General features: G+C 36.5%; 1 protein-coding gene across 2 annotated transcripts in view; it reads right to left on the reverse strand.

The window, feature by feature from the left end:
• Nucleotides 1–16,343, reverse strand: part of PDZRN4 (PDZ domain containing ring finger 4) — a 378,629-nt gene that overhangs the window by 14,548 nt on the left and 347,738 nt on the right. For both annotated transcript variants that reach the window (XM_061204814.1, XM_061204815.1), the window contains 2 exons: nt 4,434–4,532; nt 1,845–1,907 (listed from right to left, as the gene is read on the reverse strand). In XM_061204814.1, the coding sequence (XP_061060797.1) occupies nt 1,845–1,907; nt 4,434–4,532 (162 nt within the window). The remainder of the gene's footprint in view (nt 1–1,844; nt 1,908–4,433; nt 4,533–16,343) is intronic.

Here is a 16,343-nt window from a genome sequence, read left to right on the forward strand (position 1 = left end):
ATACTTGTGTTTCATTCACTCGTTTACTCACACGAGTGTGAGAAAAACATTGAAAATATGGTAGCAAACAAGACTAAGTCTTGGTTTCTTGATTCACTTTTCCTGCCCCTGAGTTATCCAGTGATTTTGTTTAACTACAGGTCATCACTTAGGGAGCTCATTAAAGTAGAAATTATGTATTCTTGAAGTTTTCTGAAGACTAGTGGGACCATAACCTCTAATTCATACTTTTATTCTTTCCTCATTGGAGCCTTGGTAGAGGGTCCTTGATGAAAAAGGAGTTCTGTGGCCTCTCGCTAGAGAAGGGAAGGGGTATGGAGAAGTGGTGTGATTCGGTGAGTACCCACTAAAGAAAGGAAAGAAGACCAGCAGAAGGCTGGGCAGAATAGTCCTCGTGTGGCACAACTTTCTCATGACAACGTCGCATTGTACTGTAATCATCTGCGTAAGCAGCTGTCTTCCTAATTACACAGGGAATGCCCCAAAGGCTGCCATGGCATCTTGTCTATTTTTATTTATTTATTTATTTTTGGCTGTGTTGGGTCTTCCTTTCTGTGCGAGGGTTTTCTCTAGTTGTGGCAAGCGGGAGCCACTCTTCATCGCGGTGCGCGGGCCTCTCACTATCGCGGCCTCTCTTGTTGCGGAGCAAAGGCTCCAGACGCGCAGGCTCAGTAGTTGTGGCTCACGGGCCTAGTTGCTCCGCGGCATGTGGGATCGTCCCAGACCAGGGCTCGAACCCGTGTCCCCTGCATTAGCAGGCAGATTCTCAACCACTGCGCCACAAGGGAAGCCCATCTTGTCTATTTTTAAAGCCCTGGTTCCAGGTAGAGTGTTGAATCCAAATGTATTGAATTAAAAGAAACATTCGTTAGGGGTTCATATCTAGGAAGGAGAAATGGGAACAACAGATCTGTCATAACAACTAAAAGTTTTGCAGAATGTTTTAACAGTTTGTAACTTCTTCAATTTGTCATTTGAGTCCGCCTTCCTGTCTTGCAGTTGTGATCTGCAGTGACACTCAACCCCCAAGGACCTCTGTTCTTATTTTGGGTTAAACTGGACATAAGAGCTGGGGCACTGTGTGTCTTCCTCCAGCCACCCTTTATGAGAAAGGACTCAGAAGGGATAGAGCAGGTCAAGGCAGATTTAGGACAGAAACTTTGGCTTTTGCAGTTTTTCCTGGTTTGGCCGGGAACTCTTTCCAGTCTACACACCCCCTATGAGGTGCTTACCACCTCTATTTTTAAACTGAAATTCAGTCAGCCTCTATGTTTTCACATTCCGTCCTCCACATGTCCCCAGAAACTCATTTATAAATAATTAAGACTTCTTCAGACTTCTAAACTTTCATAGTAATGGAACACTGGGATCCCTGTTTACCTAATTTATTGTGGAAAAGGCAGCAATAACTGCTGCTGATGCTAGTAACAACAGCAGTTAATGCTTATTACTCACCATGCACTGTGTGCTAAGCACATCATATGCTTAATCATATCTAACCTTTGCAACAATATATTTTACTATTATCATTCTTTAAGATGAGGAAACAGGCTTACAATGAGAGGTTAAGTAAAGTGCCCAAGTAAGTGATGGAGCTGAAAGCTGAAGTCGAGGTATCTGAGTCCAGAGATTATGTCTTACTCACTAATTATTAGCTAATAATCCTTAATAAATGGCGCTATCCTTATTTTTAAAAAGGTTTAAATGATCACTTTTAGTTTTGTGGATGTTACTATCCAGAAACAAAGACAAATTGTTTTCTCTAACATTTTTCAAGGAACAAAATAAAATTAAAACTATTGGACAGATAGTAGGAAATTAAAGGAAATAACCACACCACATACTTGCAAAATACGATCCCCTTCTCGAATCCGGCCATCTTTGGCAGCAATGCTGTTTGGATCTACCTGTAAGGGAGAGGACACACAGCTTCCAGTGGATATGCAATATCCTCCCAGGAACTTAAAAATATGGTTTTAAAATATATTTTAAAAAACGTATTTCAAGTTTTTCTATTGATTTATAGAGTGCGTGCCAAATTTTTCTTCTGTCAACTGATTCTAAAAATGTAAATGAACTATTTTAGAATTAATTACAATAAAATTAAAGAGTACTAGAGCACATCTTGATTTGTACACCACTTTTCTCTCCCTGCCTCTCTATGTTTCTTCCTTCCTTTTATCCTTTCTCCCCTTTTTATTTTATTTCATTTTATTTTTTTATATCTGTTCACTCATTTCTGTATCCCAACTGTCAGACATGGTCTTCAGCTGACATGATCCTCAGCTGATGTTAATACTAGGACCCAGGAAATTTACTTTCTGCTAGGGTGATTTTTAAATCCTGTCTTAGCTGTCTGAGAAAACCTGATAGCTATACTCTAAGTCCATACTTATTAAAGGGATTTCTGTGTTATGAGCACATCAATTTATAAAGAGATTTATAATCTATGTAGCTCAAGAAGTGAAAAAAAAATCCTATCCATGTAGATTATTACTAGACACTACTTTACATATAGGGTGAAGTATATTAACTGTCACTTATTTTAGAATAAATAGATATTTAAAGCTCTATTAAGAGTTTATCAACATTTTAATGGGCCAAACTTCAGTGATGACTTACTGTTCACTGGGGGTAATTCCATCTATCACATTTCACGTGAAGGCTTCAAACCATTTATTGGAGTTTATTCTAGCAAAGCCTTTTTTTTTTTTTTTTTTTAAGCAAAGTATTTCAAGTGTAGGGTAAGGTTGATCCATCCTATCCAGATGTCAGATATTACTTTTTAATTAGGTGGCCAGCCAATAAATGAGTTTTAAGTGATCAATCAAGAACAAAAGACACTATAATTACATGTAAGATGTATAGGGAAACATTTTTTCCAAGTAATTTTGTTCTGTTCCTGTGGCTTTTTTATTATCCCTGAAAAGTAAAGTTACAAAGCTGACATGTTTAAATAGTAAACAGAGACTTACTTGAAAGAAATAAGGGATGATTAATTAATTGTATCCTATTTAGAAGCCATTCACAATCTAAAACTTTGTCTTCAGAACAGTAATCAAACTAATATTAAAATTCTGCATTTGTACCTCCATACATACTACAAAGGATAATGCTGCAGGTGTTTCCTCATATTTCCTCACCATAAGCAGAGGGGTTATCATAGTTGTTTATTTAAAAGAAGTATATAAGTCAAGTATTCTCTGGAGATTTTTCCATAGTGAGAGCCAGTCAGTAGATTCTTTGGTCAACTGATACATTTATAGAGCTGCGTAGTTTTCTAAGTTCATTAATTATATTATCTCTGCCAGAGTCTAAACACCTCTATAAAAGTAATGTGATAAGCATTGTCATACTAGGTTTCTAGGTGAGGAAGCTGAAGCTCAGTAAGTTACGTAATGTTTTCAAAGTCATGGCCAAGAAACTTTGGAACAGCACAGAACAGCAATCAGTATTTACTTTGGGTTCATACACATACATATATACATACATGGTTTCACACACATATATGTGTGTATACACACATATATGCAGGAGTTAGATAACATATCTATAGATACTTGTATATACATATATGTGTTTGCATGTATATGTGTAATTATAAATGTTTGTATGTGTGTATATATATATATCTCACACACACACATGCACATAATACCTTACTACTTCTCATAAAATGATTCTTTTGGGAGTTTCAAAAAATCACCTATAATAATAAATTTTGCTTCACATTTTTTCAAAGTTATTAACACTGAGGGTATTTCACATTTACGTACCTCACTTTTTTTAATTGAAGTATAGCTGATTTACAATGTTGTGTTAGTTTCTGGTGTGCAACAGAGTGATTCAGTTATACATGTATGTACATATTCTTTTTCATATTCTTTTCCATTGTGGCTTATTACAGGATATTGAATACAGTTCCCTGCGTAAGTACCTCACTTCTTGAAAGTGATTAGGGGGCGGAATAAAACAAACCAATGGATGCACTTCTTGGATATGATATTTAAATTTATTAATTCTGTCAGCAGAGTAAAATATCTGATTATTGTGAATATTAGATTTAAAAGTCAATGCTATTGTTAACAGGACAGATAAAAGACACAGTGGGAACAGAAGGACAAACGTTTGCTGATCAAAAACTTTGCTCGGCTTCCTGCGTACTTAAGGGACTTTATTCAGATTTAGACAATGTTACAATTTTTGCACTTCTCCTTACTGGGATTCTGTGGTGAAAGCATCCACATTAAATAGGCTGATAATAATTCCATTACTTGGGCAACATAATTTACTTGCCTAATTGAAAGTGACAACTACTGGCACACGGCCAATTCTTCCCATTCCAGCCTCCCAAGGATTTTCTCATCGTGAGTCATTTCACTCCACTGCTCGCTGTCTGCCTCCCCTAACCTCTCCTCCATGGCATTTCTCACCTCGCTGACATAAATGCCGGTGTCTTCTTCATCATCCGTTCGGTAACAGACTGTCAGGCCCAGCTTCTCTTGACTGTTAACACGACACAACTCGACCTCCTGAGAGAAAAACACACACAGAACGACATTTATCTCAGAGAGAAATCAAATCCCGCAGCAGGATGGAGAACTCACTGATATTCTCTAGGCCATCCTGGGAAGTCCTCATAATTACTGCTCAACATCTGAAATTAACCCATGTTACCAGAATCCTCACAATTTACTCTCAACATGTATATCTGTATATTCAGGCCAGTGTTTTAACTTTTCATTGTAAAGTTGGAGATGTGCAATTTTTTTGTATTAAATCATAAAACTTTACAAAACCACAATGAAGTTTAAATAAAATATGTAGAAATCAAAAATGTGGAATCAAGAAAATATTTGAGAATGTTAAAGTAGGTAGCAAAATGTTTATGAAACTACTGAGAGTACTGTGTTTTTATTTGTATTTTAATAAAACAAAATAAAGTTCAAATAAAAAGAGACTAAACTGTATATCAATTCTTCTTTTGAGTTCTATACAACATTATAATAAGCAAGAGTTCTGTGTAGCTCAGGCCAAGGTTTTCTATTATCCTGTAGCAGCTCTCACCCTTGGAAAGAAATGGGTTCATCCAGGCTGTAGGGAGAGACATCAACAGTCATATGGGCAGAGGCAATGATTCAAAAATGTAGCAGTAAATGAACAAGGAAACACATTTACTGAAACACATGGCTAAGGGGCTTGAAATGTCAGTCCTTAGGTAATGTATATTGAATCTATTTCCTGATTTATATTCAGTAAAATAATAATAAATTTCAGTGTATTTCATTTTTATATAATGAAATAGACTTGTACTACTCTCAGAAGCAGATGACTTTTAGAATAAATTGCATAAGTCCAAGCACTGAAACACAAATTGGTGCTCTCATCATGGAGAACGTGTTCTTATTGGATGGAGCTTATAAGGCCCTTTAGTAAAGAATCAGATGAGGAAGAACAGAATAGATTTAAACTGGAAATGAAATCTAGACCATCTTTCTAAAACTCAGGCTTTGTGGGAGTTACAAATTTGTCTGTCTTGCTTAATGCTCTTTCTCTTGTGCCTGGAACAGGGGACAGTTCAGTGTGGGGACTCAGTTAATGCTGGTTGAAGGGTGATGGCTTTTATTTCAAAATATATCCTAGTGTTTATAACTTTTTGTAAAACAATAATTAAATAATATTTCCTCTTTAACTGGAGGTAGATTTTGTGTGTGTGTGTGTGTGTGCGCGTGTGTGTGTATGAATGAAGGGAATAAAATTTGTTAATAAAGTATCCGTTTAACTGTACATGATCTGAAATAGTTACCAGGACTAAATAACGAGAAACTCACTTAATTTCAAACTAGAGGATATTTTCCAGTACTCTCTGCTACATATGAAGAAGTATCTTCCCTTTTAACTTTGTATTTCAGTGAAGGTCTTGTCATTGGAAAATAACCATTTATTTTAACGACATACTATATAAACCAAAGGTAAATCCTTAACAAGGATAGACTGTCATAAGCTCCAGTGACCAATAATTTCACAGCTAATAGCAAATAAAAGAAAATTTAAATCTTCTATCCTGAGACATGTACTGCAAATTGGTGAAGTACATGAAACCATGAAGAATGCTGACTTTCCACCTGGTGGACAAAGACACTCTAAATCACACTACAGAGCTTAAAAAGGGCTTGGTGTATGTTGAACAAGAAGAAAAAAATTCTTTTCACCTAGAGGAAGAATAGCAAACAGTGACATGTTTTGGCACCAGAAGCAAAAAGTATACACCAATCAAGGGCATTTTCAAAATTGGCAACAATTAATGCCTCTAGAGGGAAAGAACACTTGACTAAAACTGTAACATTAAGAAGGAATTATAGCAACAAAAGAGCTCGATTATAGCAATGAAGTATACAGTTAAGGAGTAAATAAGCTTGTGATTCCTAAGAGGCCTACAAGGAAACCTAAACACCCCATAAAGAATTGAAAGTGGGACCTTTAAATTAAAGCAAATGAGCTGGATTCAGAGCTGAAATCCATTGACTTTCGATGTCCTTCCAATAGCACCGGAGAAACACCCCATCCTGTGGGAAGTTGTTTCCAGAGGGAAGCATTCCTTTCGTGAGTGTTTTCTCTACACTCTCCACGGTGTACTAGGGTTTGGTGTTTGTTTAGAAGATGCATATCTAAATATTTTGTAGTAAAATGGAACCAATCTATTAAAATAAAAAGGGTAGAACCACCCATACAACATCAATATCACCAAGAATCACAGGGAAACAGAAATCTGAGATCCTGAGGTCAAAAGAACTTTTCAATATTGTCAACTTATTGAACCTAAGCAAAACCGTGAAGCAGGTCTCAAAGTTACCCACAGCATCTTTGTTTTCAACATCACCCCCTCCCCCTTTTAAGATACTGGGCACCCTCCTACTATTTCTTTTGCTTCCTGGAGTTCCTGAGGTTGCCTACCTAGGAAGCCATTGGGATTTCAGGCTTGCCATCCTAATTATCTCCTAGAAAAACCTGGTATTTGGTGTAGTCTTCCATTCTCTCACGAGTAGCTCTTGAGATATAAAGATAATTGATAAATAAATGTTTCTTAAAGGCATCATCATTAGTAATTATTTAAAATGTGGCCCCATCCAGGGTTTGGTTCACACCAATAAAGACTGAAAATACAATTTTTATTACAAGCCTTAATTCAAAGGACTGAACTTATGGAAGTAAGATTCCAGGCTCCAGAGGAGGCGCAAGTGAGATTTCTTGGATCCCACAAATCACCGAACACTAGCCCCAAGTGCGGACTTGCAATTCTTTCTTTGGTTGAGAATGTTTCAGATACTACATATTTCATATTGGTACACAAAAGCATACATTTTAGAATCAAAGTTTCTTTAATTCTATGACAAAATAACTTATAAGCAGCTACCTGTTGACAATTTTGTTTGTATGAGGTAAAGGTGGCTTTGTAAAGGCTGCTTATCTGAAAAGAATACTCTAACCCAGGTTTAATTTAGTATTCCCTTCACAGTGCACACAAGCCTCTGACTTCTGAAGAAACAACCTTCTGGTAATAGAGAACGTTTTCCCTAACAACTTTCATACCTTCCCCTCTGTCATGAGGAAGCTGTTTGATGAAAAACATAAAAGTGAAATGCTACCTCTGTACATTTTCTTCACGGAGACAATTCTTGGGTATCTACAAATCAAAGGCAAGCCCACACGGATGGCACTGCTAACCATCCATAAGTCATTTGTGACTGGAGTGGAAGAATCACTTCATATACCCGATGAAACCACATTCATTTTGGCTTAAATGTGCTTTAAGATGCTATGTTCTGGGAATATGTACAGTCCCTTAAAAAAATCAAATCACAGTATCTAATCCTGTGAGAAACTGATTATTGAGATTGAGGGTGGAGTAGGAGATTAAAGTTAGTTAGTAAAGTTTGCTGTGAAATATCCTTCGAATTATAGAAAGAATGGGATTTTTACATAAATTGGTTGCACTACAGTGCTGTGAATATTTTATATTTTTTTATGATTGGGTCTAAGGTGGAACAAGGAACTTAAAAAGAAAAAAAACACACTTTTGCTTTTTTAGATGGGATTCTCTTGGTGGAAGAAGAACTGAGGCTTGAAGCTGCCTGCAATGGTTTTTTAAGCAAATTGTTTCCACACTCTAAAGAGCTCTGAGGCCCATGGCATGAGTGAGAAAATTCAGAGGCAATCAGTACTACACAAGTCAGAATGAAAACCAGGGCTAGACAAGATGGTCACTGATATCAACTGACAATCCCGGGAGAGGGGTCTATTGTGTCCATATCTTTCTTTTAATTTTATTTGTTTTTTGGTTTTTATTTATCAGACAACATATCCATTACTACACAAGCTTAGTATTAATCATATATCATTGTCTTAAATTTTGTAATGTTGATTAGTAACTAGTGAAATACCATGCTTAGTTGTTCCAACAAAACCTTTATTAAGAATGAATTAAGTAGGAAATATGAAAACTTTAACCCTCACAGCTAAGAGAAGCCTAGATACTCTACTGTGAAAATATTGCTTCAATTCACTCTCTCCTGGATAGTGGAAGTCAGGTATAAAACTCAGTAAAAAATAAATGACAAAACTCCTGGAATATCCAAATTGCTATGACTACAACATTTCAGGCTCGGACACCCCAACTCCAAACATTCAAAACAAGTTGCTGCAACTAGTAAATAAATTACATTTTATAGAGACATTAGGGTAAAAGTGAAAGCATGTGGTCCTGTCTTTACACCAACTCCCCTAACCTCACCTCCTCACTCAACCACTTTCCCTTTTCAATGATATTGTTGTGAAATATAGGCAGTGTTTAATCCTATCCTATTCTTAGCGACTTTTTCTTTCTGAATCCTTTGAGAAATAAAACTGCCACATTTTTCTAGATCTAGGTTGTCTGCTTCTCACTGTGGACTCTGAATTGCCTTAGGAAGTCTTAAATTACCCATTTGTAATCAATTTTACACCCTAACAAAGAAAAAGATGTTAATTTTGTTTATACTTTTAACTGGGGCAGGGAATGGATTCAGGAGGCCAGTAATTAAGAGTCCATGTCAGGAATAGAAATGGGAAACTTAAAATCAAGATGAGTGTCAGAAGTGGTTTGTATTTTTTATCGTTACTTCTGCTGTGTCAACTGGAGAGTCAGGCCAGTGGCATGGGCACCTGCCCTTTAATGGGCTTTCACCCAGTCCTGCTCTGTCTATACCAAAGAGCAAAGGCAGGGCAGGAAACCAGAAAAACGTGCTGTTTACATCAGACATGTTTTTTTTCTTCCTTCCTATTTTGATGTTGTATCTTTTGAGAAAGCTGCACTCGTTTTTAAGTATTAGGATCATGTGGTTTACCTTTGTAAGAATCCAGAAATTCAGGGTTTTTCACAGTTGACTCTTGAGATTTGAACAAAACATAAAATGATCATTTATTAGCTTACGAATGGCACTGCTAAATATCCGTAGTCATTTGTGTCTAGATTTTGTGATTTATATGTTAGTTGTTGGCGGGTCTACATCAAGATAATTCAACATATCATAGCAATGTACAGAAAAGACTACTCACAAAATGTCATTTCCATAGTTGCTTTACTTCTAAAATATCCACTTTAAGCAGCTTCCATTTCCACTCCATTTGTGCTTTCTCACTGGACCTTGAACCTGTTGACCCTTCCACTTTTCACTATCAATAATTCCCTCACACCCTCCCCTCTCTCCTTGCCCAGCTTGGAACTGCAGTTAGTCATGATACTCTTATAAAAATCCACAACCTCCTCATTGTTCTCTGCCTTCACTGTATCACCCAACAAAGGTCAATCACTGTTGAGCCCAACTCTTCACTTCCTTGTGTTCCCACCTAAGCGGCTGTATGGTCCTGGAGGAAAAGGCACAGCCATGCTAACTACACGGACTGCTTTCACTGTAAATTCATTCCCACAAACCTCAAATGGGCCATCAACACTGCCCGACAATCGCACATGCTTCCCTCGTCAAGCTGCTCCTCTTTCCTCAATTTTCCGACACAACCTGCCCACTCTCAGTTGATGACCTCCCCTCAGAACCCATTGGATGCTAAGAGATTCTTATTACCTCAACTTTCCACTCTCCCAGATGAGTATTTCACACCCCTTTTCTCTGCAACTCTGCTATGGTGCCTTCTCTCTCTTCACTCGTAGCCAATCATTCTATTCCACACTTCGTGGAGAAAAAAGAAGCCATGAAATGGAAACCACTGTATCTTCCCTCCACTCAGCATATTAATCTAAGTTTATCTGTATCCACCCTGGAGGCAATAATTCTGTTACAGTGGAAGAAAGATCACCAATTCTATCAAAGGCCAATGCTTCCACTCACACTTGGTAAACCATTCCTTTTTTTTTTTCTTCAAATTTTTTTCCTCCTGGAATTATTCCTTCTCTTTCTCCTGCATTATCAGTTTCTCTTTCCCTATGAGATCATTCCCATTGCCAGACACACACACACAAAGGAACAATATCATCCATATGGGTTGGGGCGGGAGGAAACCCCATAAAGATGATGGTCAGCTCTAGGTTGAGGGCTGTTGGAAGAATCAAATAAAAATGCCTTGGAAGACATAATAGAATTGACTTGGTGCTTACCAAGGCCAAACTTCTGAGCAGAGAACACTGACCATGAAAAGGCACAGAGATAGGGAACAACATATCATGTTAGAGGGGCCTTAAGTAATTAATGTGTGTGAAGCTAAGGGTTGAAGATTGGAGTGGGTGAGTGGGCATGGTGAAAAATAAAACTGGAGAAGTGGCAAGATCATAGAAGAATGACAGCACTATATTGAGTATTTTGGACTCTGTAAAAAAGTAAAGAAGACTCACTGAAAGGGAAATAACATAGTCTGATTTGCAGTTTGGAAAATGGCTTCAGCAGTAGCATGGCGGGTGAGTTGGAGGGGTTAAGAGATGCAGAGACAAGTTGGGAATGTGACCAGTTCATGCAAGAGAAGGTAGGAGCTTGAATGTAAACCGTGTCATATAAGTCCTTAAAAAATGTTACTATTATTTCTACTTTATTGATGAAGAAAATGAGGCATAGAGATAAGTAACTTGCCCAGAGTCACACAGCAAGTCAGAAGCAGAGCTGGGATTCAAGTCCTAACTAAAGGACTTATCCTGAATTCTCAACAGTTCCTTGCTCTGGTTCCATTTACAGCTCTTTCTCATTTTTCAGTTTTCAGCTTAAATAATATCCTGGATAGTATCCCTCTCCATCACTCTTTCTGAAGCAGGGTCTCCAAAATTTTCTACAGAAATTTCACCAATGCTTAGTAACTTCTTGACAACTATGATTATTTATTCTTTTTTATTAGCAAATTTGTATTTTATTAAGTTGCTTATTTTTATTGTTGGTTTCCTTTACTATTCTATAAGCAGATATTTTCTGTTATGTTTATTATATCCCACAAGCCTTAGATATGAAAGAAGGAAACTCAGCTCTTGAGGACAGTGCCATGCCATCTTCTTTGCATTCCTAATACCAGCAGAATCTGGGAATTTATGAGAAGCCCCCCAGGCATCTGCTGGATGAGTTAACTACTATAGTGAAGTTGGATTTAGGCTATAATTGCTTTGGCTATGTTTGTACCTCAGTATAATTTTATTAGATTAAGTAGAATAGATTCAGAAAGCTGTTCAAACAATAAATGTGACTGACTCTCTTATAATCTCTGCCAAAAAGATAATTAATCACAGTGAACTAGAAAAATCAAGCAAAATTAACTATAAAGTACTCATTCTAAGAATTCTTCTAGCACATTTAGTTTTTATTCACTTTATTCACCTGTTACTTTCTTAGCACTTGCTATGTGCCAAGGGCCTCATTTAGCACTGGAAACTTTTATGTACCAACCATTATGATAAATGTTTTGGGAATACTGTCACATTTACTTTTATAAAAATATGACAGGCTAATATAGTGTATCACAGTTATTTATGGTCCAACCAGCATTCATTCTCTCTCTTTTTGAAAGCATGACCCTAAATTTCTTGTGCAGAATCACACCTTCTTCTTTCCTTGTCTATATGTCTGTTCAACACTGATTTCAGCTTTAGGGGCAGTCATGTGACCTAGATATCAGCCAATGAGTGTATTTTATTTCCTTAGCTGTAGTGATCATTTCAAGGATGGATATTTGATACGGTTCAAGCCCATAAATATCAGACCTGAGAGTTTTGTTGAAACTATTGGGAAAAGAACACTTGCCTTCCCTGTCGTACTTGAACCTGCAAGACTATAGGAGCAGCTCAAATCTTCGTCTTCCCACAATATATAGAGGCTGGGGTTAAATGTAACAAAGAGGAGATAAAAGCCAAAAGATGGAGAAAGACTAAAATTTAGTGGCATCGTTTGAGCCCCTGCATCAAGTTATACCTGAAATAGTAAACTTATGGAATTTTCAATTCAGAGAGTCAATACATCTTCCTTTTCTCTGTAAGTATTTGTTTTGAGCCTTCTGTTTTTTGGATCAGAGTCCCAATTGATTTTGGTAGATAGTATAAATTTCATTTTGTAGATAAAACAATTCAGGACCAGCATTAAGTAATTTACCTAAGGTTACTTAGCAACTATTTGTCTGAGTCAGAAATTGAATATATGGTTTTTTTTTCCTTTTACTCCAAAGCTTTTTTTTTCAATCAATACACTCTTTTAGTCCAACGATGATTTAAGAGCTCATTATTAGACTGAGGCTTAAACACTTAAAGAACTCAGAAAAGTGCAATGGGCTACATGGTAGAAAATAGATGAGTCAAGGGATGAACCAAAACAGGGAAAGTTCCAGAGAGAAGCTACTTTCACGCAGTGGGTGAGAAGTTCATTGCAGCTATAGCAAAGGGTTGCTGAGGGGAGTATTAAGAGATGATGCTAGAGAGGTGAGTTAGGACCAAAGTCTAAAAGATCTCATAACCAAAGTCCTGGGCAGAAAAGGGAGAGGGAGGTCAATATGCAAAATTTGGGGCATTCCAGCTTCTATAAACTACAAAAAGTTATGAAACTAGGACTGCTGAGAGAAAGCAAGGACTTGATTTTCTGGTATTCAACTGAGGCAGAAGCATAAATTTCTTCTATTTTATTTTTAATATTGATTACATTTTAAGAAAATTAATATAATCATAATTTACTCCATAGGATTACTTGGAAGGAAATTTTAGACATAATTTAACTTGTCCTCCAACTTTTATCAATAGCAATGACTTTCCCACATTTACCTGGTAATTTAGTGGCAGAGCTAAGATAGAAGCCAAGTCTCCTGACTTTCATTCAATCGCTCTTTTTTACTGTTATCTCTTGGTTCTTATATTATTCTTTACGTAATTCTCACCTGGGATGGTCAGTTGGGGTGTGCAGGGAGGAGAGTGTGATGGGAATGGGAAAATCACTGCAGGAAATGAGAGAAGCTGATGGAAGTGGGTTACCTAAGTGAAATGTGTGGAAGCAGGAACAAGGTTGACAAGTGATGTTAGCTGTAAGGTAAACTGAATCAGGGTGATGATACAGGACTCGAGGAGAAAAGGGCTTGAGTTGACATTTTTTTTTAACTATTCTTTCAACCCTTTGTGTCTATAGCAGATTTAAAAAGAAGAAATAGCACACTAAACTTTTATATAAAAGTATTGTCCATTCTCTGAGAGGCTCAAACACCTATTGTCATTCTCATAGTACCGCATTTCACCTGGTCCTGCTGTCTTTATTGTATCTCTACTCCTGCCATTTATAAGCTCTCCTCTCTTTGAATTATGGAAACTAGCTTTTTCAAAAGAAAGTGTTAACAGCATTTCTTTGATATTGGTCATGTGTATTCTGAAAAGTAAATAGTCGAAAATGACAGGGCGACCCTTTGTGCCATGGTAGTCCTTGATTCAATGATTGTAATTCTTGGTTCCATTCACTGCCATGCTTTTGAGCTTGGCCATGTTTTCCATAAAGGAGATCAGCTAAAGAGATACCATTTACTATTTGGGGTGCTGTTTTAAAGTAAAAAAAAAAAATCATTTTGAAGAGCAGACATTTACTTGAGAAAGAAAAAAAATCTTTTACTTAAATATAAGACAACCTATAGCTACTCTGGGTGTCAGAGTGAGCATAGTAGAGGAATAAAAGTAAAATCTACACATTCACAAAATGATCCTCAGGAGCACCTACAAGGGAATTGAGTAAACTAGGACTGAAATAGGTTATAAATATCAACACTGGGTGACAGAGTTATCACTGCTTTATCTAAGAGAAAACAACATCATTTGGAAGCTAACCTTTTGGAATATTGGAAGCCCTGTTAAATATTTGGCACAGAAGTTGATATACAGCCTATCCCTTGACAGGTATGATATATAGATAAGAACAAAGTGGCAAAGAAGGCAGAATGAAGAGCTACACGGCTGTGGTCTAAGGTAAACCCAAGAAGGAATATATTTATGTTTGGTGGGTAGGACTAAAAGACTGCTCCAAAGGACCCAGAGTTTAGTAGAGATGGTAGATTTATTGTGAACCAAAGTTAAAGAAAGGAAAGAATCTGGGGCATGATAGCAAAGACTACTTTTTGAACTTGAATGGAGACAGTAATCTAAACTGATCAGATAATATTCCATTTATCATGCTCCATGTTGGGTCAATACGTTGATATGCAATGGAAACTTTTTTGCTAAAAATAGTGCAAACCCACTGTTTTCTTCATAGGTAGGGAAATTAAGTGTAAAACTTACACAGAAACTACAAAGATTTTACATTGTAAAACATTACATAGAATAAATTTGTGTTCCTGGAAGTGGATCAGAGGAAGAAGTCTTTTATGTTATTATATTTTTATACCTAATATTTAAGACCTTGGTTGAAAATATGATGAAATAATGAATTAAATTTTCTTCTAACTACAAAAATCCAAAATATCGTCTGCCTTACCGTGACCATTAAAAAATACGGTATTTTATTCAAGCATCTCATGGTCAGTAAGTAACTTGTTCCACAAGATTCGTTATGAAGAGATGTTTGGTGTCCCACATCTCCAGATTAGTAACACAGTGAATAATAATAATAATAAATTTCTTTGTAAATACATAGTGATTAATTGTAGGTAACAGGCTGATCCTGAATTCATGCATTATTTCATATTTGGTAGGTTCTATGTTTTGCCACTGACCATTATCCAAAGTGTTCAAAGAACTCATCTGATAGCACAGATTCTAGATTTTTCCTTTTCTATCCCTTCTTTATGGAGCCAGCTCTCCTAGTTATCTTTTAAGGCCAGTCTGTTGTGATACATGAAATGCACTGCATCTTTATTGTACTGGCAATAAAATTCTAATAACATGCATTAAAACCAATTAGTAGACCTGAATATCTCCTGATCTAATGAATGAGAAAAGGAGGGCCTACATTAATCTATTTCAGATATTATACTTTGAATTCTAGACTGGGAGACGCCCGTGTCTCTGTTGACACAACAGAAATTTGTCAATCCTTTTCAGAACTTCTCTTTATTTGAAAAGCATTTAGGAACTTTTCCAGCATATGTTATTAAGGAAACATAAAAGGAAGATTAACAAAGCAGAAGAAGAGGGGAAATAAATAAACCTGTTGACAAAATGAACTTTATTTCCATCAACTGGTTATTGGAGCAGGAAATACAGCTTTTCTAATGAGGCATTGGGCTATGATGGCGAGTTTTCTTCTAAGCCATTTTATAGTGGGGGCTAGGGAGCTTTTCCTGTGGTCATCATAACAGGAAAATGTACAAGACTTTTAAACCTGTCAAGATCCCATAAAAGTTATAATAATTATTCCCAAATTATTTTTTTCCTGTTCTTTTTCTTGTTTGGTAAAGTAGCACTTTCATATAATCAAATGTGTTCACGTTACAGCCATAGATATTTCTGATCTAACCAAGGAAAATAAATCCTAAAAACATTTCTCTTACAAAATTCAACAAAAGGTTAAAAATGTGGAAGTTAAAGCTTTGCATTTTATTCAACATTTTTACATTTTCTCCAAAAGCTCAAGATAGTTGGTAAGTTTTTTTTTTTCTTAAATCAGGAAGCAATGCGAATGAAGCAACGGACAAAGGATTAATCTCTAAAATATACAAGCAACTCATGCAGCTCAATATCAAAAAAACAAACAACCCAATCCAAAAACGGGCAGAAGACCTAAATAGACATTTCTCCAAAGAAGATATACAGGTTGCCAACAAACACATGAAAGGATGCTCAACATCACTAATCATTAGAGAAATGCAAATCAAAAGTACAATGAGGTATCACCTCACACTGGTCAGAATGGCCAACATCA

This window comes from Eubalaena glacialis, chromosome 11 (genome assembly GCF_028564815.1).
Source record: "Eubalaena glacialis isolate mEubGla1 chromosome 11, mEubGla1.1.hap2.+ XY, whole genome shotgun sequence".
NCBI classification, from domain to species: domain Eukaryota; kingdom Metazoa; phylum Chordata; class Mammalia; order Artiodactyla; family Balaenidae; genus Eubalaena; species Eubalaena glacialis.